This window comes from Pygocentrus nattereri, chromosome 11, assembly GCF_015220715.1.
Source record: "Pygocentrus nattereri isolate fPygNat1 chromosome 11, fPygNat1.pri, whole genome shotgun sequence".
Classification (NCBI taxonomy): Eukaryota; Metazoa; Chordata; class Actinopteri; order Characiformes; family Serrasalmidae; genus Pygocentrus; species Pygocentrus nattereri.
Window position 1 is genome coordinate 11,913,118 of NC_051221.1, and position 27,382 is coordinate 11,940,499.

At 41.7% G+C, this 27,382-nt stretch overlaps 1 protein-coding gene across 1 annotated transcript; it reads right to left on the reverse strand.

Annotated features, from left to right (window-relative positions):
- Nucleotides 1-4,655: 4,655 nt before the first annotated feature.
- On the reverse strand, nucleotides 4,656-27,361 carry cratb (carnitine O-acetyltransferase b). Its single transcript, XM_017711947.2, has 15 exons — nucleotides 27,027-27,361; nucleotides 26,429-26,668; nucleotides 20,686-20,804; nucleotides 17,838-17,891; nucleotides 17,377-17,542; nucleotides 16,585-16,759; nucleotides 15,492-15,582; nucleotides 15,291-15,378; nucleotides 14,967-15,067; nucleotides 14,365-14,484; nucleotides 13,865-13,987; nucleotides 13,348-13,483; nucleotides 13,172-13,234; nucleotides 12,747-12,884; nucleotides 4,656-6,637 (listed from the first exon to the last, which is right to left on the reverse strand). The coding sequence occupies exons 1-15, from the start codon at nucleotides 27,072-27,074 to the stop codon at nucleotides 6,434-6,436; spliced, it is 1,866 nt and encodes a 621-aa protein (XP_017567436.1). The 5' UTR covers nucleotides 27,075-27,361; the 3' UTR covers nucleotides 4,656-6,433.
- Nucleotides 27,362-27,382: the final 21 nt, after the last annotated feature.

The window sequence follows — 27,382 nt, forward strand, 5'->3', positions numbered from 1 at the left end:
ATAAATACAGAATAACCCAAAATATGCAGTGCAGTCTCCTGTTTTTAACACTGTTATTCAACACTTGTTTATGGCTGAGTCCCAAATGGCTCCCTGCTCCCTATTTAGTGCACTAGAGAGAGCATGAATACATCCAATTTAGATTATATTATACATTATATGTCTAATAGAAACTGTTTATATTCAGTCATAAGCTGCATGACTTAATATCTAACATTTAGCGGACAGTTTGGGTGTAGGAGCCACTTTCTTGGCCAGTGCAGTGTACTGTGTAGGGAGTAGGGAGCTATTTGAGACTGAGCCAAATGATTAGCCTAGTTCGTGCAAAGTTTCTCAGGTATTGATAGTGAGTTTGTCGTGTCCTCTCTATGTCCAACAACAAAGTTTAGTGCAATAAATGCCACAGTCCTCGTTTAAAGTATTGGTTTCATGGTTTGTGGTGCGTTAAAGGGGGGGGGGGGCACTGCCAACTAGGCTAGGCGAACTAGCATGTTAGCCGTATTTTTGTGTGGAAATATATGGAGTCTGTGTGCTTTCTTAATGTTTACTAATGTTATGTTCTTTTAATTCGAGGGTTTCTGTTTGTTTTGTCTTTAAATTCACAAAAAAGTGAATGTTCTTCATTCCAGGGATATCTAAGCCTCATATGTTTGCCAATGCCTGTTAAGACCAGCTGTTCATTTCAGTCATTAGATTATTAAAAAATACATATGTACACTGCATTGTTTTAGCAAAACCTGTCTCCCCCTCTTTTGGGCCACATCGTTGGGTTTCTTCTGGACCAGTATACAGCTGGGTCCTTGGCCCAGACCTAGCCCAAACACTGTAAAGTGAGTAGAACAAATGGATGTAGAACAAATGGACAACATTCACATCATGGACAAGCTGGCATCTGGCTCTATTCTGGGCCACATCCCTAACATGTGCGCCACATTCAACCACCACTGGCATAAGTAAGTCAGAATTGGCCCAGAACTCTCTGCTATCTAGGATGTGATGACCGTGTGGCGTTTAGGGTCAATGTTATTGACATTAAACTCTTTGTTCTGTCACAGAAAGTAAATAAAATCACATTTTATAAGAAAAATAAGACATTACATATAAAAAATGTTTGTTGAGTGATTTGGGGTTAGGGCGACCTTCTTTGGGTCAAGTGAAATAAGAGCCAACTTTGGCCTTCACGTTGAGCAGCCCAGTCTAAATTGATTACAGTTTGAGTAGTTATATCTTGGGAGGCGTGTAGCAGTGACCATTTTAGTTTTTTTTAATGGCAAGTAATTTTTGTACTTCTATTCAGACTCAATTTTGGATTTTCTGTTGTTCTTGTTTCAGTTGTTTTCTTCAAATTTGTGCTCAGACTATCTGGGAAAACCAAAGAAAAAACACAATTTCATATTAATGGGTTACAGGGGAATTCCACAGAATGTTCAAACGTCCTGCATAATTCACTTATTGAGATGTAAACTGTCATGTATAGTGGTTTGTTGTGAAATGGTTCATTATAGAGAAAATTGCAGACTCAGATTTCTTTAAAAGTGGTGGTGATAGGAACCAGAAGTCATGTCTACAACACAAATATAGCCATTTTATTTACTAGCCATCATGAAAGGATTTTTTTTAAAATACTAAAGATTTACGGTCAAAATCTTCTTAGAAATATCATAAAATAATAACTCAGACATCAGTCAGTGAATTCATAACCATCTCATTTATTAACTTTCTGTCAGGGAGCTTATAGAGGTGGACGTCTGGTTCCCATCACCACCACTGTGAACAATTCTGACTGTTTCTCGAAAACAAAGCATTTCACGCCAAATCACTCTGAATGACTGTTTACATAACCACGTAATTAGGCAGGGAATTAATAAACTCCTGTTTAATGTAGCTGTAATCACTAATGAGATGGACATATTTGGACAGTGTATAAAAGAATGACACCTCAATTCCAAACAAAGCAACTTTTAATTACAATCCCATCCAATAGCAGCCATACAAATGAGCAGATTCAACATATATGTTTATAAGCCTGTGTAACTTTATTGGCACTGTAAGTCTCCGTATTAGCCTTGCTAACATGCTGAAATAACAAAGCGAAGGTGTCCTGCCACTTCAGCAGTACACCTTCGTGCACAAACCAGCCAGAAACCAGTACGAGACAGTGATATAGATGTAGTGGGTTAGTGTGGAAAAGTTGTTTGATCTGTATGAAATTCGTCTGTAGTGCAAATGTCCACCCTGATCCCCCATTGACCCCCTTTTAGTCAATCCATATGAATGTAGATGCCATAAATTCAGACACCCATTGCTGATGCAGCTTGTATAATCTCCATAGAAAAGCGCTGACCAACAGAATGGAACACTCATGATGGCCAAATGAGCCTATGGCCACCATGACCAAAGCATGGGCTAGAGGGGTATAAAGCCCCCCAGCACTGGGCTGTGGAGAAGTGGAGTTGTGTTCTCTGTGTTCTTTGGGATGAGTTGGAGTGATCCAGAACTGACCATCCAACATCAGTCAACCTCATTCATGTTCTTGTGGCTCAATGCAATTAAATCCTCACAGCAATGTTCCAACTTCAAGGCTGTGCAGCAGCTCCCTATAATACCCCTGAAAAGGAACTTGTGTATTAAGTCATGCATCAATCTGTAGTCATTGTCATTCCTAAATATGGAATTATGAGTCTAAGCTGGTTAATTATATGGGAAAAATGAAGGGCCTATTTGAAAAATGGCTGCTGACACACCCAGTGCTGGACACAACGTTCCAAACTTGATATGCTTGTCTTACATACATTTTTCCTCTGAATTTGTCACTGCGGCCTCTTTATTATGAGGTCATTTAGAGCAAACTCTTATATACTGAATTGACAATAATGCTGTTCAAATGCCAACACCAGCTTCTCCAAACGGGCTACTGCTAAAGCAACTTAACGACCACACTGGTCAAAGCTTGCTGGTCTGTGTGGGGTATTTTGGTGTCTACACAGTATAACAGATTGTAAATTCACACTATCAAATGATCACCTTTAATTAGCAGGCTTTTAAGTTTATTTTAATGATTGCTACTATGGTAAAATACTCACTGTGAGAGTAACTAGCTAAACTAGTGAAACTGTTGAATTACAGTTCAGGCAGTACTAAGCAATTAAATGATTGTTATTTTACAGACTTTTACCATAATTGAGAAAAACATACTTCATTGTTAATTAAAAGGGGTTTGTTTTGCACTCAAGGTGTTTTTTTTTTACCCTATTTAATTATGTTTAATTTTTTAAAAATCAGTTGTAAGTTTAATGTGCAGCAGTGTTAATTCACATGTATTATTATTTGCATTTGATTCCTTATTGGCTTCCTAATTCAGAGGATCCACTGATCCCAAGAAAAAAAAAGTACACAATTTTTGTTTAGTACAGATCTTCATAAATTGCCATTTGTTTTTCCCCACAAAGGAAAACAGCTTAGACATCTTAGACAGGTTTTAACAATTTTTTATGTGGGCATGACTCAAGACTACAAAATGAGACGCTTTGGAGGTCTGCTCACACCAAATTGGCTCACATCAAAGCCTGATGACTCTCCAGACTCTCTCCTCCTGTTAGACCACTTGTCCGATGTCAATATGCTTGATTATGAAAATAGTGTACAAAACTGTCTTTATTTTCCCCAAAAAAGTGGTGCATTCAGTTCACATAAATGAGCTACATCGGATACAAAACTGTATAATTCCAAGAATATTTTTCAGATATAAGTAGAGAATTTCAGTTGTAGGAGACACAGAGATCCCACAATGACCCACGACAACCCACGACCTCCCTCCTGATACATGTGGCTCCTAAAACACACCCAGCTAAAAATATCTGCCATCACAACAGCCAAATGGAGGGAGGTGCACTATGGACCTTCCACAAGCATTCTTCTTCCTTTTTCTGCTAAGCACTGCGCTTTTTCCAAGCAAAACAAGAGTTCAGGTGGTCTGAAGGGGAATTCCACCGATTTTTTCCTAATTTGTGCGTAATTAAATGTGGGAGATGTAAGCAGTGTCATTCAGAGTGGTTTGATGTGAATTGAAGTATTCTAAAGTCAAAATTGTTCACAATGGTGGTGATAGGAACCACCACTGGTGATAGGACGTCCACCTCTAAAACCTCCCTCACAGAAAGTTACTACATGAAATGGTTATGAATTCAATGCCTGATGCCTGAGACTCTGTTTTATGATAGTTTTGAGAAGATTTTGGCCTAAAACATGTTTTTAAACCCATTCATGGTGGATGGATACATGCAGGGTGTTGTCAGGAAAATTAGTCCCCAAAGAAAACTTATTTTTTCAGATTTATCATTATTTTACCATCATCAATATTCCATTCAGACGACTCGTGTAGGTTCACTGGTGGTTTTAGATAGTAAATAAAATGGCTATATTTGTGTTGTAGACACTGACGTCTGGTTCACATCACCACCACTGTAAAGACGTCAGAGTCTGTACATTTCTCTACAATTAAGCATTTCACATCAAACCTCTCTGAATGACTTTGTTTACAACAAAATCTGTGGAATTCCCCTCTAAAAATGACTGTATAAACATCAGAAAGGAACTCTCAGACGCAGCTCACGGATGCTGACTGACTTTTGACGAGTCATATCCATTTCAACCACTTCAGTGAAGCCTCCTCCAAGCTTCATTTTTCTCTTTAATACTTTCCTTTTAAAGCTTCCACAATGTTTTCATTCCTAAATAAATGTATAACTTAATATACATCAGCTTTACTGAGTCTGTATTTGGTTTCAAAATCGTCAAAGTCGCTTTGCCTAGAAATATTGTTGAACCCTGTTATGCAAGCACAGTCAAATCACAGATGGCCCAGTTTATACTATGAAGTTGAGAAAAAAAAAATGAACAAAAATAGCAAAAGAGCTCAAACTCGGTCCTCAAATCAGCCTCACTGAGGATTTAAAGAGGGAATAAGCAATGTTGTTGGGTTTTGGGTGCAGGTCAAACATTATAACTGGCTAACTGGTCATATTTAAATTAAATTCAGCTGGCTAACTTACTGGCTAAGTGATTAAACTTGGCCATAGCACAAACATTTGCATTAATTGGTAGAGCTAATGATGATTTTAGGGTAACAGACTAGAAATAGGTCTGGGAACAGAGGCGATTTAGCCAAAAATGCTAGCATGCTAACAAAGCATGAAAGCTAGCAGTGCATGAATGCCAGCATCCACAAATGTACATGAGTGGCTAGCAAGCATTTTAAGTTAGCAGTGCCACCTAGCATGAGCACAGATGGGCAAAAAAAAAAGCAACAAAACAAAACAAACAAATAAAATCACATCATGCTTATGACCAAAAACTAAAACTTACTACTTAACTCAGGCCAATCTTTACTACTGGCTAACTGCTGGTCACATTTAACAGAATCTTAGCCTGGACTTGAACGCTGACATTATTTGGTTGAGCTAAAGAGGATTTTAGGGTTACAAATAAGAAACAGGTTTCCAAAAAAAGTGGTAATAGCTACAAATGCTAGATTGATAACAATGGATTGTACCATCGTCCACAAATGCACAAATGTGGCCACACTGAGTTAGCAGCTACTCTTAGCATGAGCACAAGCATTAGCATTATTTGGTCAAGCCAAAGAAGTTTTTTTGGGGTCAGAGATCAGAAACATGTTTGACAGGGTAAAAGCAGCTAACCCAAGAATGCTAAATTAGCCGTGCCATTAACACAAGCACAAACGTTAGCATTATTCAGTCTAGCAGTCGTTTTTTAACATCACAAAGACTGCTAGAGCGTCTAGCCAAATAACAGATGATGGAAGTAGAAAATAAAGGCATTCTCCCCAGCTTTCTAACAACTGGGGCTCATAATACGTGTTAACCTATATCACTTTCTACCTACCAAGACAAATATTTCAAGTTTTAAATGGGAAATTATCATGGAGTTTATTATTCCTTGTTTCATTTTTTTAATTACTATTATTATTATTTAATGTGCTATTAACACACACACACACACACACACGAGTTTATGCTTGTTTTAAACTCCTGAACTTATTTATTTTATTATTATCCATCCATCCATCCATTTTCTAAGCCACTTCATTATTATTATTATTATTATTATTATTATTATTATTATAATTATAAAACGGGCCTTTAACCGCCTTCCACCCGAAGACTGCTGGGATAGGCTCCGGCGTCCCCCCGCGACCCTGACGGAGAAGCGCCTTGGAAAATGGATGGATGGATGGATGGGCCTTTAACCCAAAGGATAAAGGGGTGTCTGAAGCTTGTTCTATACTCCTGACCACTCTGCTCTCCATGAAGGGGAATCCTCCTGATGACAAACAAGGCGGTTAAAGAGGCTATCTGAGGTTCTTACAGGTTCACTGAGTCCTTCAGGTCAATCAATCAAGTTCGAGACAGCGCTACGCAGGGGGGTGCAGTAGCTCCTGTATATCACAGAGGGTGCTCTCCAGAGTGTCGGCCAGCTTCTCTGCATTGGTCTCCTCACAGCAGTTGAAGGCCGTGACGGAGAAGTGAACGTGGTCCGGCTGCGGGTTGTAGCACACCGCGTAGCCGTCTGGAACCAGAGGCCCAAAGCACATCACGCTGTCCGTGTTAGTGGGAACCTGCGGGCAAAATCAGGTTTTGGGGTGAGAAAACAGGTCAGAGCAGAAATCACTGGTTCTTTTCCCAACAGAAAAAAGTCACATGTGAATAAACAAATGTGGAAAAATGTGTGATCAAGTAAAAAAATGCCTGACTGCTTGGAAACGTGGTTTTTGCATCCTTCATACGTGAAATACACAGATTGTTCTGCCAGGGAAATTCCAATGTGGCTGGCAATGCATGGAACTGAATTCAGAACCATTAGCCAACTGTGTTCTGCCTCCGCATTTAACTCATCCATGCAGTGAAACACCCACATGCTGTCCATGCACACTAGTGAACACACACACACACACACACACACACACACACACACACACACACACACACACACACACACACACACACACGGGGGCAGTCAGCACACTTGCCCGAAGCAGTGGGGAGCAGTTGGGGGTTAGGTGTCTTGCTCAAGGGCACATCAGCCAATGGGATTGAACCAGCAACCTTCCGGTCACAAGGTTGGTTCCCAAACCTCCATCACATGACTGCCCAGTCACAATCATAAAGCAAAATTGTTTACATTGTTTGGATTACCTGAAGTTGATTTTCCCAAAAAAGGGGAACCGGTTGGTCAGAGGGAGTCATCTTTATGTTTGTGTTCCTCTCGCACTTCCTCTTTGTAATTTTGGAAACAGTGCTAATTTCCCAAAGTCATAAGTTCCCTCAGTGTTATTTTCAGTAACGCTTTACAGTGGGTGTTAAGACCACACAACATGTCCATGACTAGTCCCTCATGACCACTGACAGAAACCTACATAAACATTAATAAAGGCCTACTTCAGTAGGCATTGACAGTCGTCCCTGCTAGAAAAACCAGCACAGGTCGGCATGACTGGTCACCAGCAAAACCAGCAAGTGTTATGATTTGAGTGCTGGTATGCTGGTCAACCAGCATGACCATGCTGGGGTGGTGCAGCTAAATCAGCACCAGACCAACGTGAAATGCATGCTGGGATAAAAGCTGCTTTTGTCAACTTTGATGTCAAGTCTATAAAACACCTGCATCAGGTGATCATTTCTGACACTGGGTTGTCATGACACCCATTCGGGTGAAATGAGACAGCAGTTGCTGTTCAGTGTCTATCACAACAATGTAATGCTGACGATGTGACAGTTTTAAATGGTCAAATGAAACATCTTTACTTTAGAACCACGTCAAGCTCATCAGATCACTGCGGCATGCACTGAGCAATGTCTAGGTAATTTAATTCCAGAAAAATTTGTGAAAACTTTGTGACATCAAAGCTACCGAATGCAACATTTATGAAGATGGCACCTGTGTTTATAACTGTCTATGCAGGTTTCAGTTGTCATTCAGTTGTTATATCGGTGTCATGCAGCCATGAATGAACACTGTTCACTAATGTCATGTTATGAACACTGTTCTACAGTGAAGCGTTTCCAGTTTCTTGGAAGCTCTATGTTCCCACAGCTCCATGTTTCAGTTGCATCAATCATGCTTGCCCAAGTTCTATCTCAGAGATATCGGGACAAAACAGAAATTCTGTCCATTAAATGTTACTTCAAATCCATGACATTTGATTTGCTACTTTAAAACTGAGTTTAAATGTACTAAACTGCTCTATCAGTTTACACATGCCTGCTGACGCTAGTTTGCTCGTTCACTCTGCTAGCTTGCTAGTTAGCAAGCTAACGGCTTTAACTAGCCAAAAAAAAAAAGACAAAGCAATTATTCAATACTGACATGCAGTGTTATTTAATATATGTGTTCTACACTTCAACCATTTAAAACGGTCTGAATTACGAAGTTTGCTTAGTTTGTTGATTAGCTCATTGAGCTAGGCTAGATAAGGGCAGAAATTACCCAGTGACCATAATCATGAATTCAGGGACCTTTTTATAGGTTTCCTGGGTGTATTTACTGAGGTGTGGTGTATTATATACCAAGCTGAGGGAACGAAGAACATTGGGAATAAAGGTTCCATTCAGACAGAAAAGGCTAACAATAGCAATGTTACCATGCATGGCAGCTAGCAGTGCATGGATGTCACATTCACCTGCTAGAAAAACCAGCACAGACCGACTCATCAACAGCAAAACCAGTATATCGCTGCTGTTTAAACAAAACCTCACATCTCCATTTTTCGTCCTTTTTCAGTTTTTGACATGTTGCCTGTTGTCCTTTACGTTGTGTGTAAATTTAATGATGAATGGACCAAAAGAAACGGCCCAAAATGACTTGGAAAGACGTCTGGTTCCACTGACTTACATTAAAAGTAAAGTATTTTTTTTCTTTTAACTGTAAAGTGACCATGTTGGAGATACAAAGTTTTGTTGTGACAGCAGCGATATGTTGTGATTTGGATGCTGGTAGGCAGGTCAACCAGCATGACAATGCTGGGGTGTGCAGCTAAACCAGATCCAAACCAGGAAAACCAGCTTAGACCAGCACAAGTTGCTGTTCAGTGAACAATTATTTTTTTAGTTAGCAATTTGAGTCAGCAGTGTCACTTATTAATGGTTATTATTATACATATTTTTGGTTTTATTTATTTAGAATTCTTTATATTGTTAATATAGATAAAGTTTATATTTTTTTATCTTATTTTTATTTTAGTATTTATATATATATATATATATATATATATATATATATATATATATATATATATATATATATATATATATATATATATATACACACACACACACATACATACACACACACACACACACACACACACACACACACACACAGTGGGGCAAAAAAGTATTTAGTCAGCCACTGATCGTGCAAGTTCTCCTACTTAGAAAGATGAGAGAAGTCTGTAATTTTCATCATAGGTACACTTCAACTATGAGAGACAAAACGAGAAAAAAAATCCAGGAAATCACACTGTAGGATTTTTAAAGAATTTATGTGTAAATTATGGTGGAAAATAAGTATTTGGTCACCCAAAAACAAGCAAGATTTCTGGCTCTCACAAATCTGTAACTTCTTCTTTAAGAAGCTCGTCTGTCTTCCACTCATTATCTGTATAAAAGTCACCTGTCCACAACCTCAAACAGTCAGACTCCAAACTTAACCATGGTCAAGACCAACGAGTTGCCATAGGACACCAGGAAGAAAATTGTAGACCTGTACCAGGCTGGGAATAGTGAATCTACAATAGGCAAGCAGGTTGGTGTGAATAAAATCAGCTGTGGGAGCAATTGTAAGAAAATTGAAGCCATACAAGACCATTGATAATCTCCCTTGATCTGGGGCCCCATGCAAGATCTCATCTTGTGCGGTCAAAATGATCAGGAGAATGGTGAGCAAAAATCCCAGAACTACATGGAGGGACCTGATGAATGACCTGCAGAGAGCTGGGACCAAAGTAACAAAGGCTACCATCAGTACCACACTACACCGAGAGGGACTCAAATCCTGCAGTGCCAGGTGTGTCCCCCTGCTTAAGCCAGTGCATGTCCAGGCCTCTCTGAAGTTTGCCAGAGGGCATATGGATGACCCAGAAGAGGATTGGGAGAATATCATGTGGTCAGATGAAACCAAAATAGAACTCTTAGGTAAAAACTCAACTCGTCATGTTTGGAGGAGGGGTGGAAACATCATGCTTTGGAGCCGTTTTTCTGCAAACAACATCCGTGTTGAGGGAAGAATGAACGGGGCCATGTATTGTGAGATTTTAGCCCAAAACCTCCTTCCATCAGCGAGAGCACCGAAGATGGAACGTGGCTGGGTCTTCCAGCATGACAATGATCCCAAACACACCGCTCGGGCAACGAAGGAGTGGCTCCTTAAAAAGCATTTCAAGGTCCTGGAGTGGCCTAGCCAGTCTCCAGACCTCGACCCCATAGAAAATTTGTGGAGAACATCAGTGCTCTAGAGGAGATCTGCAGGAGGAATGGGCCAAAATACCAGCTACAGTGTATGCAAACCTGGTGAAGACTTGCAGGAAACGTTTGACCTCTGTCATTGCCAACAAAGGTTATGTTACAAAGTATTGAGTTGAACTTTTGTTATTGACCAAATACTTATTTTCCACCATAATTTACAAATAAATTCTTTAAAAATCCTACAATGTGATTTCCTGGGTTTTGATGAAAATTACAGACTCTCTCATCTTTCTAAGTAGGAGAACTTGCACAATCAGTGGCTGACTAAATACTTTTTTGCCCCACTGTAGTAACAAGTGAACTGCAAACCTTAAGTAGCTAACAGGGTTAATTACTTGCTTGTCAATTTCTTGTTACTTCTTTTCTATTCTTGAGTGTCTTGCTGTCCCTTTCCTGCTGTAACACTGACAATTTCCCTGTTGTGGGACTAATAAAAGATCTTATTTTATGTTAGTGTTATTCTGTCATTTCAACATCAACTATACCTTCTAAAACGATAGTTCAGCAGTGCTACTTCAGCATCTTGCAATGATCTTTGTGCTCTGAATGAATGAAATGAGCTACATACATTATATGTCCCCATATTTCAGATGAAAGCCTGATTGAGCTGCTCTCTACAAGCATTTACTACACAGTGCTTCACACAGCCAATCTCTTCCCATTTAGACAGAGAGCTGGTGCAAGCAAAACAAACACACATTCACTGGCGTCTTCACGCGTCTGCATCTGAAAGAGTCTTGATCTGTTTGGGCAGTTTCAGATCGTTTCACTCACTAAGCCTCATGTACTATCATCATTACTATAAACATGTTTCTGTTAATAGATTCTTTATATTTTTGTTTTAGGTGCAGATACACCACATTTAGCTAAAATCATTAAGTTTCTCTGTATTTTAGAGGATATTTTATACTTAGAAGAGGAAGTTTTAGAATGAAGATTTTGAACTTTACGGGGTGTAACAGGCATCTGACAGGGTGACTCATAAGAGGCCTAATACTTAGACTATAGTGTCCCCTTGCGTGTGGAAGCCATGCTGTAACTGAAATTTACATTTTACATTTACAGCATTTGGCTGACACTCTTATCCAGAGCGACTTACATTTTACACAGGGAGGCCAAGGCGGTGTTAGGAGTCTTGCCCAAGGACTCTTATTGGTATAGTGTAGGGTGCTGCCCAGGTGGGGATTGAACCCCAGTCTACAGTGTAGAAGGCAGAGGTGTTACCCACTACACTATCCCAACCATCACAAATGACTGCATTATTTAGGAGCACAATCTTATTGCTGCTGTCTCCTTTTGTTGTTTTGTAAAGAAAAAAAAAAAAATCAAACAAACAATCTAATTTTAAAAATTCTACAGGATGAGTCAAAAGTCACAGGGCACCATTTTATTTTATTTTATTTTTTATGCTGTCACAAGCCTCCATGATGCAGTGCTGAAGGTGGTGTTTGTTGCGGATTTTCTCAGCATACACAAATTGTTTGAGATTACCCCAGAGATAAAAGTCAATAATAAAATAAAATATAACTTGTCCTGTGACTTTTGACTCACCCTATATTTGAATGGTTGGAGCCTCTGCAGCTCCTGGTGTGTTCCAGGCTCATAGTTAATAACAACATGATCAAAAGGATGACTGAAAAATACAGAAGGAGGAACTTTGCAGCTATTACTGACCAATATCGACACAAACAACCACTCATGTGGACGCTTTGTAGTGGGTACGTATGCTAATAATGCTAATTACGGTTCTGGCTTTTTTTGGCCAATAAAGTCAGAATATTCCAATTTATCTAGCTTAAGGCTCAGCCCCTGAATGTAGTGTGCCAGATAGTATGAAGTGGCTGTGATGTGACAATGCATGTGGGGTTTGGCTGCCTGTGACTGGTCTAACTTATCTACAGGCTGTTCAAATGATCTGTATTATTAGGTTAAATTTCCCCACTTAAAACTTGAGACGTGATTTGATAATGTAGGCTATATTCTTTTTTTTTTTATTTTTGATATAAAAAATATACAAAGATATAAATCTTTCAGCTCTATACTTTAGTACTGAGTAACGTATAGACCTGCAGTGGAACTTCTTACTACATCCATCATCTACCAGCATAGGAACTGAAGAATACGCGCTGAAAGTTTATTAAACAACACACATGAAAAGTGTCTGAACACTAGTTTCCCCTCATTGTGCATATGAGAGCTGGTTACCTGTCCCGTTCTGAGTTTCCAGTGTGTGGCCAGCCCATAAGCCGTGTCCATGAACATTCTGGGCACACTCAGTCCCTCCTCAATGGCCTGCAGCTTCAGGCCCAGCAAGTGGCGATCTATGCCATGGCCGTGAAGCGCCTGGTCAACAAAACCACATGGACGATTAACAGGCCTAAAGCATTACCCTGGAGCACCGTTCAGACAGGCCAACAAGTGCTTTCAGTGAGTTCATTCACAGACCAGCTATGACAGTTCCTTCTATAATTCTTTTCAAATCATGGGGCTGAATGCAATGTTTGTGGTGGGCCGAGGACCAAAAAAACAAAAACAAAACACAATACAGGGCTTATAATCATTTTGGGTAAGGACATTTTGCTCCAAAAATAGATACAATTTTACGAGGAAAATAAGAATTGAGCCATTACCTGATCTGTGAGCTGACTGTATGCCTCCGCAGCCTCTCTGAGCAGCTCAATCTTGGCTTCTCTCTGAAAAATGTGCACACATACATACAGTTTGAGCATCGGTCATTGTTGTTGATGTGAAAGTCACACTTTACGTTTGTATTTGCTGCTCAATTTCTCTCTGCAGCGTCACTCACAGAGACGGCGGGGTCATCAAAGGCCTGAATGAAGCTCAGCATCTGATTCGTGGGGGAGCGTATGTAGTCAGTGCGTCCCCCCCGGAACATTCGGAGGGAGGCAATGTCACACGCAGCGCACACCTCGCTGTGCACTCTAACAATGCAAAGCAAACACAGCAAGACATGGAGTATGATCAGATACTTTTCATATGCATATCTGCTAATGCCGATACATAAACATACATAAACTTTAGGAACTTCAAGTAGATCTGGATTAGAACACAGAGAACTATAAGATATTTTGTTGCATCATCGTCTGAACATCCCGCTCTTCCTGATTAATCAATATGCCATCATATTTAAAGCATCAATAAAGTCTAAATGTCCATCTGATGGCAATATTTCTTCCTTTATTTACTCAGATCAGCTTAAACCTGCTTTGCTGCTGTAGCTCAAAACTGCACCCCATATTTGATCTATACTGACGTTTCCCAGAGCTGTTCTATCTGTTAAGAGGGGGGGGAAGTTAACTGACCTGTAGTAGGCCAGCTGGATGGCCACCTGGATGACGGAGTTGGGGCTGAGGCGGAGCCGTTTTGGGAACTCCTTCCCAAAGCGCTGGAAGTTAAAGCAGGTGATGTCCAGGTCGTTGATGAGGCTAAGGAAAATCAATGGTTTTAATGGCAGCTCACAATATGGCAACGCAAAACAATACGTCCTTGTTACAATAAACAGTATTTAACACACACACACACACACACACACACACTATATTATATATATAAAAACAACTCTGAATGACTCTGTTCACACCTTGATCATTTATTTATTAAGAGTTCTTTTAAATGTCTTTTTTAAAAATTCCATTATTTATATGGCCATTAACCATCAGCTAAAATTACATGATTGCGATGGGTCAGGGCTGGTTAGGTTGGCTGTTTCTGTAAGCCTCTGCTCTTTTAGCAGCTTTTTTAACCATCCAGACAGGAGACCATGAGAGATACAGTATGTTTGGTGACAGTGATGTAAACTCACATGTCCAGGTTCTGTTTGGCCATCTCAATGTCCCATTTGATTGCTGGGTCGATGTAGAAGTAGAGCTTCTTTGGCATCGGCAAAGGAATGAGAGGAGCTCTAACTGTATCAGTCTTCTTACTAGAGAGAGAGAGAGAGAACCAGAGAGAGAACCAGAGAGATCTCAGGCCTCAATGTGAGAATCTCTGCTAATAGCAGGCCGGTCTGTTTCTCAGACCCAGATTAGGTCTAATCTTGGATTAAAGTGTAAAGTCAGGGAGGATTCTCACTAACACCCTGCAGGACTACCACTACACCTGGATCAAAACAGACGCAAACTGTGGAAACCAGGCATGAACCTGACGTTCCAGTCCTGGACCCAGTTATGCTGTCCTCTACATAGACCTTTGGCCTTTCAGCCCCCATAAAGAAAGGAAAGCATGAACATATTGTGGATGTGAGGAACTGTAGCTGATCCCTCAGACTGCCCTTTAGTTACTTAAGGCTGAGGTGAGGTTTAGGTCTAGCATTACTAAATTACAGTATTACATGGGTAAATGGAAGTCCCCAAAAATATAACAATACAAACATGATTTAGTGAACACATTTGTGTGTGTAGTTACCAGTACTGCAGAACGTGGTCCAGCAGTGTTGATACTGGAGGGCCTTCAGCCGTGGCCTGCTCATACAGGAGACCCCAAGAACCATCCTCGCCTACCACAAACTAGAGAGAGAGAGAGAGAGAGAGAGAGAGAGAGAGAGAGAGAGAGAGAGAGAGAGAGAGAGAGAGAGAGAGAGAGAGAGAGAGAGAGAGAGAGAGAGAGAGAGAGAGAGAGAGAGAGAACCAGAGAGAGAACCAGAGAGAGTTCACATACTACACTAAATCCAATTAAACAGGGCTAATTAAGTTAACTTTAAATACAGACATTGACTGTTGCTCTGCCCACCTGTACTGTCTTATCAAACCAGCGGTTCCCGCTGTTGGAGTAAGTTCCTCCTCCATGCAGTATCTGAGCTGCCATTCGACTTGCGTACCTGCCAATCATCCATTAAACACAGCAAATCAATCAAATCTAAAGCCATAATCAAGCTCAAACTACTCGTCCAGCAAATGTTTGTGAAGACAGTGGGAACAGCAGCGCGCATACTTCTCATCGGAGATCCTCATGACAGGGGAGTCGAGACACAGCGTGAAGATGCCCTTCTCAATCAGCCTCACCGACTCCTTATTGATCCTGTCTGAAGAGAGGAGAAAGCAGAGCATCTAATAAATATGTGGGGGGGTCACAGTTCTGCACAGTCCAGTGCTTTGCCTGCTCTTCTCCACTGAACTGAAGACACGGACTAACTATCAAAGCCCAGATGACATTATAGGCATGTTAACCCTCTCAGGGCAATGATGTCGTATGCAACGCCAAAAGACGCCATACATAAAACAATAAATCTTTTATTAAAACTCTTATTTTCCGTTTTTCCTGGAAGCCTAGTATTTTGCTATGTTCCTGACTTGTTAACCAATCAGAGGCCGCGTCCCTGGCTCAGAGACCGATCAGAGGCCGCGTCCCTGGCTCAGAGACCGATCAGAGGCCGCGTCCCTGGCTCAGAGACCGATCAGAGGCCGCGTCCCTGGCTCAGAGACCGATCAGAGGCCGCGTCCCTGGCTCAGAGACCGATCAGAGGCCGCGTCCCTGGCTCAGAGACCGATCAGAGGCCGCGTCCCTGGCTCAGAGACCGATCAGAGGCCGCGTCCCTGGCTCAGAGACCGATCAGAGGCCGCGTCCCTGGCTCAGAGACCGATCAGAGGCCGCGTCCCTGGCTCAGAGACCGATCAGAGGCCGCGTCCCTGGCTCAGAGACCGATCAGAGGCAGTGTCCCTGAGTCACAGACCGATCAGAGGCAGTGTCCCTGAGTCACAGACCGATCAGAGGCCGTGTCCCTGAGTCACAGACCAATCAGAGGCCGTGTCCCTGAGTCACAGACCAATCAGAGGCCGTGTTCATGAACACCACCACCTTTCCAGGCAAAATGAAAGTACATCTCCAGCAGGCAGCATTCACAAAACATTTTTTCTATCATCTACAATGTCCTTTGATCACAACATTGTTGACCTGACAGGGTTAAACAACACTACTACCATAATAAATTATAGTAAAATTTCCCTTGTGTGTGTGAGAGATCATTGAAGGTATGTGAGGTGGAAGCAAGTGCTGTTGTATTTGTGTGGGTATGTTTTGTGTTTACCGTGCAGTAGGCGGTTGTAGGCCTGACCCCAGGTGTGCCGGTGTTCACTGGTCAGGATACCCATGGGCTCTTTATCAGTCTTCCATGACTGGGAGCGAATGCGGCACAGCTGAGCGTGAATCTGACCCTGAGTGAGTGGAGTGCCGTCACTATTGTACACGTCCAGCTGGAAGAACTACACCCAACACATTCGAATTAGACCAAATTAGGTCTTTTGGACTAATTTCTCCAGATGATGCAGCTAAAAGCGTTCCAGAAGAGTAAAAGGGGATTTTTTTAACTCTATATTTGTTGAGATGCAAAAGTCATTCAGAGTACTCTGATGTGAAATGCTCCAGTCTAGATATCTTTACAGTGGTGGTGATCAGAACCAGACGTCACAATGTCATTAATTCAATATATCCAATGTATTTACCATCCAAAACCACAAGTGAACTTACACAAGTCCGAGTTTTTGTATCAAATGTTGATAATGTTGTTGATGGTAAAATAGTGATAAATCTGAAAAACTAAGTTTTCCTAACATTTCTGAACGCTAGCATTTCTGCATCTCCCATTAACCCACTCACAATGACTGTTTACATTTTAAGTTTTTAAATTATTCAAACATTTTTACATATTTGAGGAATCTTCCTCCATGTTATTCCAGTCCTTGGTATCACACTCGCCAAAGCCACTCATCAAAGCCAAAACACATCACTGGGTGTACCTGTCTTATTTTTGGATCCATCATTTTCCTCTGTTTCTGATTCTCCTTCGTTCCTGTTCCTCTGTAAAGGAGGCCAGACTCACCTGGTAGTTGCGGACGACAGTGATGTGGGTGGGGCCACGACGGGGCCGGCCGTAATGGACCACGTGATCATGCTTCGGTCCAGGAACGCGGCAGGACGAAAAGAGCTGAGGATACAGCTCCATACACAACGGCCTACCACGCATATACTCTACAGGCAAATGACCACTGAGAGAGAGCAGAAAGCGAGGTAGAGGGACATAGAGAGAGAACAGAAGGAGAGAGACAGAGAGAAGAGAGAAAGTGAGCTATATACAGTTCTAGTGGCTGATAAAACATAAATTGAGAGTGGTGATGAAATCACTCTCCGTATTTGCTGCTGACAAACAGAAACACATGCAGATAGAGCTGTGTACTTGTGGGAACCTGAATGGTTCTAAAGGACCCAACAGTCCCAACTGAGATACAATAAATCTCCCTCTATTTTATTCAAAAGTAATATAGAAGAAGAAGCAGAACAAACTTGTCCACTCGGGCCTTGAAGTCCAGCACTGCAGAAATCAGCTTCGCTGCAAACCTGGAGGAGACAAAGCAACAGCCAGGTCTCAAAGCCACAACCTCAGATTTTTAAGACGATTTATTGCTGCTTTCATCGCAAACAACACAATTACACAGTTAGACAGCTCCGTCATACATCAGTTTCTACAACCCCAATTCCAATGAAGTTGGGATGTTGTGCAAAACATAAATAAAAACAGAATATGATTTTTGCAATTCCTTTTCAACCTATATTCAATGGAATACACTACAAAGACAAGATATTTAAAATAAACTTTATTGTTTTTTTGCAAATATTCACTCATTTTGAATTTGATGCCTACAACACGTTCCAAAGAAGTTGGGACAGGGGCATGTTTACCACTGTGTTACATCACCTTTCCTTTTAACAACACTCAATAAGCGTTTGGGAACTGAGGACACTAATTGTTGAAGAATTGTAGGTGAAATTCTTTCCCATTCTTGCTTGATATACAACATCAGTTGCTCAACTGACCGGGGTCTCCATTGTCATATTTTGTGCTTCATAATCGCCACACATTTTCAATGGGAGACAGGTCTGGACTGCAGGCAGGCCAGTCTAGTACCCGCACTCTTTTACTATGAAGCCACGCTGTTGTAACACGTGCAGAATGTGGCTTGGCGTTGTCTTGCTGAAATAAGCTGGACTGAAAAAGACGTTGCTTGGATGGCAGCATATGTTGCTCCAAAACCTGTATGTACCTTTCAGCATTAATGGTGCCTTCACAGATGTGCAAGTTACCCATGCCATGGGCACTAACACACCCCCACACCATCAGAGATGCTGGCTTTTGAACTTTGCACTGATAACAATCCAGACAGTCCTTTTCCTCTTTGGCCCGGAGGACACGATGTCCATGATTTCCAAAAACAATTTGAAATGTGGACTCGTCAGACCAAAGGACACTTTTCCACTTTGCGTCAGTCCATCTCAGATGAGCTCGGGCCCAGAGAAGCCGGCGGTGTTTCTGGGTGTTGTTGATATGTCTTTCGCTTTGCATGGCAGAGTTTTAACTTGCACTTGTAGATGGAGCAATGAAATGTGTTCACTGACAATGGTTTTCTGAAGTGTTCCTGAGCCCATGTGGTAATATCCGTTACAGAACGATGTCGGTTTTTAATGCAGTGCCGCCTGAGGGATCAAAGGTCATGGGCATTCAATGTTGGTTTTCTGCTTTGCCGCTTACTTCCAGAGATTTCTCCAGATTCTCTGAATCTTTTGATGATATTATGGACTGTAGATGATGACATACCTAAATTCCTTGCAATTGCATGTTGAGAAACGTTGTTCTTAAACTGTTGGACTATTTGCTCATGCAGTTGTTCACAAAGTGGTGAACCTCACCCCATCCTTGCTTGTGAACGACCTTTCAGGGATGCTCTCTTTATACCCAATCATGACACTCACCTGTTTCCAATTAACTTGTGGAATGTTCCAAACAGGTGTTTTCTGAGCATTCCTCAACTTTCCCAGTCTTTTGTTGCCCCTATCCATTTCAACTTTAAATATCTTGTCTTTGAAGTGTATTCAATTGAATATAGGTTGAAAAGGATTTGCAAATGATCGTATTCTGTTTTTATTTGTGTTACGCAACGTCCCAACTTCATTGGGATTGGGGTTGTAGTAGCTTCATAGGTTTCCTCCTTCATTAGCCAGTACGTGGGCATGTTTGATTCCACTGAATATACTGTGAACACAGCTAAAACCCTCAATTCATCTGGAACGAGCTGCAACAGTGTGGGCATATTTGTATTTTTTGTGTTAATTATGTTGTCATCAGCCACTGCAGTCATGTTTTGGCAACTTTGGTACGAAATATAAAACCCAAATGAATACTGGCACAAAACTAACACTTTTTGTTTTCAGTTCTGTGCTCAACCCAGCCATGAGCAAGTTAAACTGGGCTACAGGGCCACAGCTAAGCTTAATTGGACCATAAATAACCTAAACCTATCCAGAACTGAGCACAACCAGGCTATGACTGAGCCAGGCCTGCGAGTTTCCCTCAGTGCTGCTTTCCAAGACATAAAAAAAAAAAAAAAAAAAAAAAAAAAAAAAACCCACAACCACACACTCTGGATATCCATGCCCTTTAAAAACACATACCCCTAACAGTAAAGTGCCTTTATCATGCCATACGTTTATCATCATGTTCCAGCTGGAACAATTGACCTAACAGAATTAAGCAAAACAAACCAAAGCTTTTGAGTTACAGCTAGAGGTGGGTAGTCCAGGTCCAAAAAGTATAAACCCTCTCCAAGATTTTGTTCCAACTGCTTGACTTCTCTAATTTGCTCAAACCAACAGCAAAGGTGTTCAAGCGGTTGGAACAAAATCCTGGGGATGTTTTTTTCTTTTTGGACCTGGATTACCCACCTCTAGTTACAGCCTGCAGTTTAAGTAGTTACTGTTCTGATGTAAAGATGCTTTAGCTTGCAAAAACGAAGCATTATTAGCTTGTCATCTGCTTAAAAATCATACAATGCAGAGGATCCAGTAATAAAAAAGCTTTGGGACAGTTTTTAAAAACGCCATTCATTTTTCCTGTAAAGATGAAGTGCTTGGACCCACAGCCCCTTATTTGGGCATGTTACTGACAGCAGAATGACGTAGTCAGACTACTGAGAGTGAGAGACGCGTACAGACTCCAAATAATCTCCACTGTCTGGTCCCTCAATTAACATCAGCCATCAGCCACCCATATGACCGCATTCTAGTGAGGAATGTGCTAGAACAGATCTGCATGTGTGCTCTAGTATGTACAGACGTATAGACTGAGATGGTGACTCACACTAGCTGACCCCTCCAGTCACTGAAGTCCTGTCTGGGCAGAGAGATGGCCGGGTTGGAGTGGACCGCCAAAGGCTGACGGCTCTCCAGGTACGCCCACTGCACCCACCAGTCTGTTATCTATGTGTGAGTGAGTGAGAGAGAACCAGAGAGAGAACCAGAGAGAGAACCAGAGAGAGAATTCATAGTATTCATATTAACAGTACTGTTAGCTATTCATGTTTTTATATAGTTTTTGTTCAAATCATAATAATGAAATTCACTGCTGTGCTGAGAATGATCCACCATCAACAATAACACCACGTTTGGTCAACAGCAGTCTTGTGGTCAAAAACTGACCAGTGATGAGTGGGGCAGATTTGAGTGATCATTTTGCAGTTCGTACGCACGTTTTCTTTTATCCATGGTCACGATTTCTTCATTCCTATGATCTCTGAATTGAATTCAGAACCATCAGCTGTGTTTGTACACTGTGGAATTAGAGGAATTAGTGAAACACCCACATACATGCACACTAGTGGACACACACACTAGGGGGCAGTGAGCACAGAGCAGTGGGCAGCCCTATCCACGGCGCTTGGGGAGCGATTGGGGGTTAGGTATCTTGCTCAAGGGCACTTCAGTCGTCAACAGTCAGCCGAGGGGATCGAACCGCAACCTTCCAGTCACAGAGCTGGTTCCTAACCTCCAGCCCACGACTGCCCCCATTCATGTGCAAGCAAAATAAATGTAGTAGATACAGGTCGTGTTATTTGTCCTGTGCATGAGTAGCTAACAGCTGACACTGTCTGACGGGTTTTGATATATTAGACTGATGTGGTGAAGGACAGATATCAGTGCAACTGCAGTTTGGTGGAGAAATGAAGGAAGACAATAAGCGGACGTAACAGATCTGGCGGTTGGCGCTTTCCTCCGAGTGCGTTCGGCTGTCCAATGATGTTGAATGAGCGGCAGTTTGCGATGGCTGGTTTCACAGGTCTCAGAGGAAGCCTGTTAGCTTTTGCCCTCCTAGTGCTGGTAGTATCGTGTGATTGTAAGAGTCCAAACTAGCAGGTAGAAGTTTTTACGTCGAGACTGAAAATGGTCTTGTTCTCTATACTGTAGAGAATATCTTTCATTTTAATTTCTAATGAATCAAACTTTCATTTTAATCTTTGCAAACACTGTTCTGGGGTGGTGGTTTCAGGACATCACAACCTTTATTAATTGATATTATTTAATGCTCTTGTTTTCTGTGTTTGAGTGAAGCTCTGAACAGCCGCTGTGTATGAAAGGTGCTATACAAACAAACCTGCCTTGCCTTAATCCAACAAACTGTATGCTGTCGACTAAGATGGCATTTATCCCAAGTTAAACTGACCCTCTTGGAGGCTAAACGCCAGTACTGCTATCACAGACACTGATTAATTACAGGTTTTATTGTACTTTGAAGAACAACTTAGTTGATCATGCTGCTGGAAAAAGCACAAGATACTAAAGTACTGATTATCCAGGTTTAATCAGCTCTCCTGCTTACATGACAACACTTCCATCCCAAAGACTGATGAATATCTTAGAGAGGGGTCATCAACATCCAGCCCTTGTACTGACCTGTCGGCTCCACAGCAGAATCAGGTTTGTAGGTAAAAATAAAATAATCCTCCTTTACGGCAAAATAAAGCTCTGCTGGTCTTTCAACACAGTTTAACAATAAAAGGTTTAAAACTCGGGAGTTAATGTAGAACTGATAAACCTTAATGCCAGCTTTTCGGTTGAATTCTCCCATTCCACCTTAAATAGTGCACCGTTTAAGGTGGAACAGGAAAATACGAACAAGAAGCTGGTGAATGAGAAGTGACTTCAGCCTCGGAAAAAGCTGAACGTTGAGAGACGTTTTACAAGAAACTTCTACTTTTGAGGAAGTTTCCCGCTGAAGATGTGAGAAAAGCAGCTATAGCTGAGCTAAAGCTTAAAGTAAGTCTGCGTTTCCATTTATATTTTTTTAGCCTATACTAGTACATCAGCACATACTGAGACACATTCACAGCCAGGATGGTAAGCCACTACTTAAATAACTGGACCAAAATGGTGTGGCTCCCAAGTTGGATTTATTTTTGCTGAAAGGACATAATGGCTCTTCGCAACATTTAGTTTGCGACCCCTGGATTTGAGGTTTTTAATATTACTTCAAAGTAAAATCTTGTTACGGCTGACATTCATTCAGTGAAAGCCGCACGATTTTTCGTAGAACTGGTATCCTAGTTCTATTCAGCTCTCTGGGAGGTTCAATGCTAGCACTGTTATCCCAAAGACAGAGTGAGACCCTATAAGTGGTACAAGACTCACAAAGCCCATCTTACTTCTTATTTTTATTATACGTTCTTCTTGCTTTTATTTAAGCAAAGCACGTTGGATTGCCTTTGTATATTAGCTGTGCTACATAAACAAACTTGCCTTGCAGCTGTACAGTCATATAGTGGATTATAAAGCTGGTGGAGCTCATAAAGCTGTCAGTGAGCTGAAGATTATATACAGTTACCATGAAGCAGATGGTGAGAGTATATACAGTTTAGAGTCATGAGTGTGGACCTAAATGAACTGAGGTCTGTTTTGAGGGCCTAGTGTATGTACAAATGAGGGAGGTGGAGCTCATAAAGTGTCCAGTGAATGGAAGTTTATACACAGCCAGCAGGGTTTTATAGTGAAGTGGACAGTAAGTGTGCATAAATCAGCAGGAAAGATCAGCAACTTTTAAAAGAGCCAAAACATCACCTAAATCCTGTACACATGTGGTGCAGTCTATTCAGGTGGATGCTGTCTAAGTGAGCAGCACTTTAAGGTCGCATTTGCGCTCCTGAGACGAAGGCTGTCCCATTCAGATGGTAGCATAACTCTGTTGTCTGCTATGGTGCCTTATTTTAAAGAAATCTGTAGCCAGCGTTGCATGTATCCCTCTCAGCGAACGTAATCGCATAATACTGAACAGCTCCCTTCTGTTTGATAAACATGGAGGTCGGAGCAGTCATTTAGAAACTTCTGTTTCATAAAAAGTCAAATGTTGAGAGACATTTTACAAGAAAGTGTTCTACTTTTGAGGAAAAGTTTCCTGCCAGAGATTTGAGAAAAGCAGCTATAGCTAAGTAAAAGGTTAAAGCAGAGCAAAGTAAGGCTGTGTTTTCATTTATACTACATTTTTAGCTTAGACTAGTAAATTTGCATATACTGAGACAGATTACAAATGTCAGTTATTCTGTCTTTGACATTTTTATTGACTGTAATATTTGTGTATGTTGAGTTGTTCATTGTTTCGTGGGGCTTTTTGTCTGTAAATAGTCTATGGATTTGATTCTACACTCAGAGCTGCTGCTGCTAGTTTAGATTTTTAGTCCTCAGGGTCTGACCAGACAAACGTTACAGGTGCTGAGGGGCTGGGGAAGAGAGGCTGTTAAAGGGAGAAAACTGGCCACAGCTCACTTTTCCAGCGCAGACTGATGAATATCTTAGAGAGGGGTTGGCAACATGTGGACCTTTCACGGCTCTGTTGTGGCTCCACAGCAGGATTAGATTTGTAGGTAATAATAAAATAATCCTCCTTTACAGTAAAATAAAGCTCTACTGATCGTTCAACACAGTTTAACATTAAATGGTCTTAAACGCTGGTGTTAATGTAGCCTTTAACTGCTAATTCAGTCTGTTCCAGCTAGTAGATAACAAAAAGGCGAAGTAGAATTTAAGACAGATGCTGATTATTTGGGGACAAATGGACACTGCAGCTGGTTTCCTGATATGTTAAACTGATACTAAACACTAAAAAGTCACAAAGCTGAAGTCAGCTTCTCGTACACCAGCTTCTTGGTCTAATTCTCCCGTTCCACCTTAAATAGCAATTTAACAATTTGTGGTGGAGCATGAAAATTCGAACAAGAAGCTGGAGAATGAGATGCGACTTCTGTTTCATAAAAAGTCAAATGTTGAGAGACATTTTACAAGAAAGTGTTCTACTTTTGAGGAAAAGTTTCCTGCCAGAGATTTGAGAAAAGCAGCTATAGCTAAGTAAAAGGTTAAAGCAGAGCAAAGTAAGGCTGTGTTTTCATTTATACTACATTTTTAGCTTAGACTAGTAAATTTGCATATACTGAGACAGATTTACCATAATATACATAGACATACATTGTACTTACATACACTACTTATTTCATGTGGAGAAAAACACAGGGAAGCAATGCTTGGACTGACATCCTTGATTGATTTAACTGCATAATGTTTCCAAAGTCAATGAGCGATCATGGTAAATAATCGTGATCTCAATACTGAATAAAATAATCATGATTATGATTTTTGCCCCAACCATGAGTGAAATATGTCTCGATTATCTGCACTATTGGGGTGAGTATATAACAGCAATACACAGTAAATGACTTGGGCAGTCATAGGCTGGAGGTTAAGGAACCAGCCCTTTGACTGGAAGGTCGCCAGTTCGTGCCCCAGAGCCGACAGTGCTTGACTGGGGTGCCCTTGGGCAAGATACCTAACCCCCAACTGCTCCCCGGGCGCTGCAGATAGGGCTGCCCACCACTCTGGGCAAGTGTGCTCACTACCCCCTAGTGTGTGTCTTCACTAGTGAGTATGTAGTGTTTCACTGCACAGATGGGTGAAATTTCCCTGTTGCCAGACTAATAAGGGTCACTTAATCTTAATAATTCTCAATAGTGTCAATGCAAGGGAAACAGCTGCTGTAGATTCGGGATCCATTCTAATACACTGAGGTGATCCACCTCTACAGTTGGAGGTGAGTGTAGACTAAAGAGTGACTGTGAATAATAAGATTTCATACATACAGCGCATTTAAAGTTATGACGTGAAGGTTCTGATGACCGTCCCGAACGCAATAACCACTTAGAGGGCTATGTAGGCAGCTGCCTTCAGAGTGGAACGTGCTACAGTGCCTTTCTTTAGAGCTCAACTTAAAACCTTCTACTTTACTGCACTACTCTTCTTAATCCAAGTCTTAGTTCTTTTGCATGGTTGTTTAGCTTCTTAATAAATTGATATTTTTATTATTAATATTATCTTTATTATTACTACATGTCCAAGAACATCCAGACAGCCCTTCTAAACAGTGAACTCAGCCACTTTCAAGGCTAAATTCCCCCAATTTTGTCCACATTTCTGTATAATTCACTTGTTGAGCCAAACAGAGTCAGAGTGGTTTGGTTTGAAATGATGTCTTTACAGTGGTGGTGATGGGAACCAGACATCACAATGTCTACAACACAAATATATCCAGTTTTTTTTTACTATACAAACCACCAGTGAACCTACGCGAGTCTTCTGAGTGTTTGTATGTGATATTGATGATGGTAAATTAGGGTGAATTCTTTAAAAAATCTGAATAAATAAACAGTTTTGGGGACTGCTTTGCTTCACAAAACCCTGCATGTACCTCTAAACACTTTATAGGCCAAAACCTTACATCACAACTACCATTCAACAATGTTTTATACATCAGGCAGTGAATTCATAACCATTTCCAGTAATAACTTTGTGTGAGGGAGCTTTTAGAGGTGGACGCCTGGTTCCTATCACCACCACAGTGAACAATTCTGACACCAAACCACTCTAACAACTTAACCACTTAATTAATATCTCAAATATCTTTTTTGAGTAATATCTCAAAAAAACGCCCTTGATTTCACATGAAACAATACTGTCTATGAGCTTCTAGACGTCCCGTCTACATCAGCAGTCCATCAGCAGGTACGTACCCAGTTGTGACTGTGCCTGGCCCTCTTCTCCAAGCCCTGCTGCAGCTTCTTGCCCAGACCTCCTGGACTACCGAAGCGCTGGACCATCTTGCGGGTGTGCTCAAGCTCATCGGGCGGCAGGAGGGGCTGCAGGGCGGTCAGGTACTTCTGCAGGGTATGGGCAAGGGGGGGCACTGGCTGAGGAGGCACGGAGGTAGAGGAAGAGGAGGAGGAAGAGGAGTGGGCCTGCCTCACCAAGGCCTGGAGAAGACAGAGGAGGAGGGGAAAGACTTGATTTAGCTTCCCAAAAAGGGACCTACAGCAGTCACAGCGAGCCTGAGCAGTGATTTCACCCACTAGGCCAACTGCAGGCTAACTTTCAGACTTCTGGTCCAAAAGTAGAACATTAAAGGTCAGCTCAGGCCAACAAGTGCCTCTGTAGGAGGCCAGCTAGTGCTATTTACTGCCCCAACGTGCCCTCCAGAGGTACTTAAGCACCAGTAGTGAGCTATTAACACTAGTAAGTGCATCTAATTTGGTGTTTGCACACGTGCCATAAAAACAAGTGTTAAAGAAAAACGGGGTCACGTGACCAGAGTTTGGGCTGCTGTTTACTGACCGTGGAGCGCAGGACGAAGTTTGCTCTGGACAGTTTCTCCAGGATCATAGCTGTACGGCTGAGAGGGGAGCAGCTCAGGCTGGGGAGGTGGAGGAGATGGAGTTCATAAAAGTCTGGAGAGGTGAAGAGGAGCAGAGGCGCAGCAGCTTCATGCAGCCCTGTTGGTCAGGAGAATAAAGTTGGTCAGGCGGAAGGCTAGAGCGCCCGAGTGACCCTCACTCTCAGCAGCGCCTTCTCTCCTCCGGGCCGCGCAGACCGAGGGTCGTTGTTTGTCTGGGTTTGGGCTGAGTTCGTGATCCCCAGCACGACAGACAGGAGGAGGAGGAAGAGGGAACACGTGGGCAGGGCTTCCCCCG

Excerpts from the sequence above, each read along its gene's own strand:
- cratb (XM_017711947.2), bottom strand. The coding sequence starts at position 27,074 with ATGATCCTGGAGAAACTGTCCAGAGCAAACTTCGTCCTGCGCTCCACG. Across the intron at positions 20,805-26,428 it reads CCAGGCACAGTCACAACTGG|ATAACAGACTGGTGGGTGCA; the intron begins GTACGTACCTGC and ends ACTCACACATAG. Across the intron at positions 14,485-14,966 it reads GACCACGTTCTGCAGTACTG|TAAGAAGACTGATACAGTTA; the intron begins GTAACTACACAC and ends CTCTCTCTCTAG.